The sequence below is a fragment of the Zea mays genome, chromosome 7, assembly GCF_902167145.1.
Source record: "Zea mays cultivar B73 chromosome 7, Zm-B73-REFERENCE-NAM-5.0, whole genome shotgun sequence".
NCBI lineage: Eukaryota > Viridiplantae > Streptophyta > Magnoliopsida > Poales > Poaceae > Zea > Zea mays.
Genome location: NC_050102.1, coordinates 179,013,543 through 179,019,182, shown reverse-complemented (window position 1 = coordinate 179,019,182; position 5,640 = coordinate 179,013,543). Strand labels below are relative to the sequence as shown.

The 5,640-nt window shown below is 49.4% G+C and overlaps 1 protein-coding gene across 1 annotated transcript; it reads left to right on the top strand.

The window, feature by feature from the left end:
- The first annotated feature begins 783 nt into the window (after window positions 1–783).
- Window positions 784–2,144, top strand: LOC100283680 (uncharacterized). The gene has a single exon (NM_001156581.1). The coding sequence runs from the start codon at window positions 1,023–1,025 to the stop codon at window positions 2,094–2,096; it is 1,074 nt and encodes a 357-aa protein (NP_001150053.1). The 5' UTR covers window positions 784–1,022; the 3' UTR covers window positions 2,097–2,144.
- The last annotated feature ends 3,496 nt before the right edge of the window (window positions 2,145–5,640 follow it).

Here is a 5,640-nt window from a genome sequence, read left to right as displayed (position 1 = left end):
TATCGAGCCAGCTCGGCTCGACCGAGCTCGAGCTGGCTCGTTAAGGAAACGAGCTGGCTCGGATCGGCTCGTTAAGCAACCGAGCTAGAGAACTAGCTCGACTCGGCTCGTTTGCGAGCTCGAGTTGGCTCGTTTAGCTCGCGAGCCAGAACAAAAAATATTATACATGTATATATACAACAATATAATCAATTGCTAGTTAATTTCATACTAATTTAACACTAGAAAAGACTAACAATACTCATAATTTTATATATCACATCATTTAAACCCTAAACTAACATAGTTCATCACTTATTAATTCATCCAATACAAGTATAGGCTTTGTTTTACAGATAAATTCTAGCTCATTCGAGTTAACGAGCTGGCTCGAGCTCGTGTCGAGCTGGCTCGTTAACGAACCGAGCTGAGATGTTAGCTCAGCTCATGATAAAATTGAAACGAGCCGAGTCGAGCCGAGCCGAGCTGGCCACGAGTCGAGCGAGCTCACGAGCCACGAGTATTTTGTCCAGCCCTAGAGACCGTGCACTGGACTCAGCCTCATGCTGCTGCTGCATCAGAAATCGTCGACGACCAAGGCACCGACGCCCCGCGTATCCGGGCTCCGCCGAGATCCGCACGCAAAAGCGGTGGGCCCTGGCACAGTCGCCGACACTTACGCGGTTTGTAGAGCCAACGCGGACGCCCCAAGGCACCAGTCGCCGATGAGCTTCGCGGCGGCAGTGCACGCGATCGCGACGCGTCTGTGCCTCTGTTGACCGACTTCAATTTGCCGCGACGATCCAGATCAGACAGGGTCTCTCCGTTGCCGTTTGTGGAAGGCCAGGCGACACGTCGCCACGCCCGTCTTGACAAATACAGACAGGGCACGCACGCGCCGCCATACCGACAGTTCCGTCTCAAACTCTCTACCTGCTCCGCTGCCCACACGGCACACGAGCTGTCAGCTATATACTCCATCGCACGTCCAACCCCAGGGAAACACCCATCCAAGATACCGACGAGCAGGCCAGAGCGAAGGAATGGACTCCATGGCCAGCGACGACAGCAACCAAGGAGCAGCAGCCAAGCCGAAGCCGAAGCCACCACCGCTACCGCTGTCCGTGCGCCTCCAGCTGGCCGGGCTGACAGCGGCCATCGACGCCGTGGAGCGCCGCGACGGGACGGTGAACCGCTGCCTGTACGGCGTGATCGACCGGCTCCTGAGCGCGCGCGCCAGCCCGCGCCCGGACGCCTCCGGGGTGCGCTCCTACGACGTGACCATGGACGCGTCCCGCGGCATCTGGGCGCGCGTCTTCGCGCCGGCCGCGGCGGACCGCCCGCTCCCCGTGGTGGTGTACTTCCACGGCGGCGGCTTCGCGCTCTTCTCCCCGGCCATCGGGCCCTTCAACGGCGTGTGCCGCCGCCTCTGCGCCGCGCTCGGCGCCGTCGTGGTGTCCGTCAACTACCGCCTGGCCCCGGAGCACCGCTGGCCCGCCGCCTACGACGACGGCGTCGACGCGCTGCGCTTCCTCGACGCCCGCGGCGGCGTCCCGGGCCTGGACGACGGCGTGCCCGTCGACCTCGGCACCTGCTTCCTGGCCGGGGAGAGCGCGGGCGGAAACATCGTGCACCACGTCGCCAACCGCTGGGCGGCGGCGTGGCAGCCGTCCGCGCGGGCCCTCCGCGTCGCGGGCGTCTTCCCCGTGCAGCCCTACTTCGGCGGCGTGGAGCGCACGCCGTCGGAGCTGGAGCTAGAGGGCGTGGCGCCCGTGGTCAACCTCAGGCGCTCCGACTTCTCGTGGACCGCGTTCCTGCCCGACGGCGCCACCCGCGACCACCCGGCCGCGCACGTCACCGACGACAACGCCGACCTCGCCGACGACTTCCCGCCCGCCATGGTCATTATCGGCGGCTTCGACCCGCTCATGGACTGGCAGCGACGCTACGCCGACGTGCTGCGCCGGAAGGGGAAGGAGGTGCTGGTGGCCGAGTACCCAGGCATGTTCCACGGCTTCTACGGCTTCCCGGAGCTCCCCGAGGCTACCAAGGTGCTGCAGGATATGAAGGCCTTCGTCGACAGCCACATACCCACGCCCAAGCTCGCCGACGCGTGATGCACGAACACCATCCCATTCCATTCTAGTGTCATGAGTCATGACTGCTTGGTTCATCTATCTGCTGTCAAAATATATACTTCCTATATATTAAAGCAGGGCGCAAAGCTTCCATCTGGTGCGCCCACGTCATTTGTGTTTTCTCTTCCTTCAACGTCTTTGATTCAAGCGTGTCTCCGTGGGAAGCTTCCGGACGAAGCTCACACCCTTTTCAGCTACTCGCTCGAAACCCAAGCGTCGCTGCATGCTTCCCACCCCTCCTCGCCCATGTAGATATACATAGTGTAGCAATAAACAATAAAAAGTTTGTTTGGAAAAAAGAAAATAATAAAAATATATTTTGTCGAGTGTCAAAGGAAGACACTTGACAAATCATTCTTTGTCGAGTGTCTGTCGTGCGACACTCGACAAGGTAGCTTCTTTGTTGAGCGTCAACGTTTGACGCTCGGCAAAAGATAATAGCCGTCAGCTATAGACGATTGATGACGGGACTTTGCCGAGCGTCGCCGTTCGTCGAGTGTTTGACACTCGACCAAGAGGTCTTTGCCGAGTGTTTATCTATGCCGAGTGTTCTACTCTCGATAAACGTGATCATTATCGAGAGTATAACTTTGCCGAGTGCCCGATAAAAAAACACTCGATAAAGCGCCGAGCGTTCGGCAAAGAGCCGGATTCCGAGAGTGTCGTCGGTGATTCCAACCCCCACGAGGGCGGCTAGCCGTTTCTCGCTGTTTCTCGCTGCGGGCACCATTGACGAGGTCCGCGACGTAGTGCCCCAATGGTCTCTTTGCTTGGCGCACCACGCGGCCGTCGATGCGCTCCAAGACAACCTCCTCGCAGTCGGTTGCATGGAACTCGCCGAGGATGCTGGTTGCTTGCTGCCAGGGACGGACAGATTTGGGTATGAGAGAGGGTCTAGGCTGAAGCTTGAAGGAGCAAGGCGAGCATGGCAGTGGCGACGGCGGCGTTGTGAAGTACTGTCACTTCAAAGGCTTCATTTGTTTCAAAAAAAAAACTTCTTTCTCCTTTTGCCCCCTACGCCAGCAACACGTCTCCCCTCCTCGTCCCTGTCGTCTCCGTCTATGTTTACGTCCTTCTCGCTTCACTTCCAATTCCCAAACAAGCGAACGATTGTGGCGTCGTGGCACTGGCTGAGAGAGACCATAGCTCTGGTGGACGAGGTCCACGGAGCAGATCACGACGCTAGAGAAAGCCGGAGGAGGCGCTGAGAGCGCGCGACCGTGGCGTGGCGTTCTCTGCCAAGGAAATCCGTCAAGTCGCGCTCGGTCTGCAAAACTACCCACTCTGGTGTCGTTGCCACCCCTCCATCCCCAATCCGCTATGCAACTGCTCCTCCTTGGCTGGCCCCGTGCGGACCACCGTAGTTCTAACTCAAGTGCAACAGCAGCAGCCCAATAGCCCGAGTAAGCAGTTTCATGGTTATTTGGCAGAGTTTTGGTTACGCAGCTAATGTACTGTCCTCTAGAGAATACCTGGGATTCAATAAAATCGATGGTAAGTTCATCACCCTTGCTACTTATGCACATTTTAATATGTCATTTGATGCAACTAGAAGGAGGTGTTTTGTTGTCCAGGATTCTGAAGATCAAACATTTGTTGGTACCTTCCCATAATGGATGGATATTCTCGAAGATGGAAACTATGTGCTAATATTTAATGACACATATACATACATTTACATGAATATGGTTTTATTAGATAATGTTAGCAAGGGGATCATGATTCTATTTTGTTGTCTGGCCTAGAAAGTTTGTGATTTTTATTGATATTGCGGACCTTATTGCCTTTGCACATTGTATGCCCTGTTGGTTTTAATTCAATATTGACAGATGCATGGATTGCTATTGATTGATGGATAAATGACACTCTAAAATGTGAAAATGAGGAAGTGAAATTTTATCCAATAGATGACATCCGTAGAAATCCCTATAGGCTTTCATGTTGGAATTTGGAAGTTCCAAACATGAGTGAGTGTGAACCTGCTTGCTTAAGGGAATGTTCATGTGCTGCCTTTACTTTCAATGCATATGCTTACTATGGTTTTCGGCGTTGTGGAATACAATAGTGCTGACTCTGATCTAATAACTGGCATCTATATATGGCAACCAGACAATAGTAAAGTAAAATGCCATTTCGACCTGAATGAATATGATACATGCCATCTTTCTTCCGAGACTGAAGGGAAGCAGAGTTCCTTTAAAAAAAGGAAGTGGAGAATGGCACATTTATTTAAAGTATAAAAAATGTAATTGAGATGTATTGTAATTGTAAATGATATGTTTTAACGTTTGAAACGAGTAAATTGTTGAACACCTATTTCTTGGATTTTTATGTTTACTGTAGTATGTAGTATATATGAACACCAACTATTGTTCTAGCTTTTGTAATATATATGTGTAGCCAGCTGAATTATCACTTATATTATAAATTGCGTATGTACATCTTGCAAATGATATAATATTATAATCACTTATATTATGGTTTTTTTCCTACGCGTGCAGAGTGCGCGCCAATTACTAGTATATATCAAACTGCTCTAGCATTTTTCTCGTGCGCTTTGTTATCTGTATGTAGCCATGTAGGAAACATATCTAGTACTCATAAGTTTTTCGTGCACATATGATACACATGAATTAATAAAATTTAAAAAAATCTGAAAAAAGCATACATATTTTTTCATCTTACTTCAATTATATACAAAATTTTAGTTTCAAATTTATTATATTTTAGCTGTAGTGAAAAAGATAAAATTTATGACGAGTTTAAATTAGAAAAACAGCTAAAATATTCTTTTTTACTACAACTAAAATATAATAAATTTGAGCTTGAAATTTTGTATATAATAGAAGTAGAATAGAGAGAATATGTATGATTTTTTTCAGTTTTTTTTAAACTTTGTTAATTCATGTACATAATATGTGCACCGTATGTATTACTAAGGGGTATTTGGTTTTTAGGGACTAAATTTTAGCTAATCTATTTTATTGCATTTTAGTAGTCCTAAATTATTAAACTCAGAAACTAAAATAGATAGTTTCCGTATTTAACAATTTAGAGTCTAAAATATAATAAAATGGAGGGAGTAAAAATTAGACTGTAAATGCTGCCACTAACACCTGCCGTCGCAATTGTGGGCGGGAATGCGGATCGACTAGTGAGATACGGTAAAATTGTTATAGTAGATCTGATCGAGGTGGCAAGCTGGATTAAATATCACATGGCGTCGCTATGTTTGCCGTTTCCACTAGCTAGGGACGGCAGCCACGTGGTGGGTCGTGCCACGGTGGCGCGACAGCGCGAGGTTAGCGGCGGCAGTGAAGACTGTTGTGATCTATTGTAGTACTCAGTGGCAAAAGGAGAGACAACAGAGACAAAATGACAGGGATGTCTTGTTTATTGCAGAGATCCTCTTTATATACATGTATACAAAGGGCATCTGACCATTAGATCAAATAACTGTAATATGGACGGTTGGATGGGTCTTGATCATATGTACAATATTTTGTAACACTCCCCCTTGATC

Excerpts from the sequence above, each read along its gene's own strand:
- LOC100283680 (NM_001156581.1), top strand. The coding sequence starts at position 1,023 with ATGGACTCCATGGCCAGCGACGACAGCAACCAAGGAGCAGCAGCCAAG.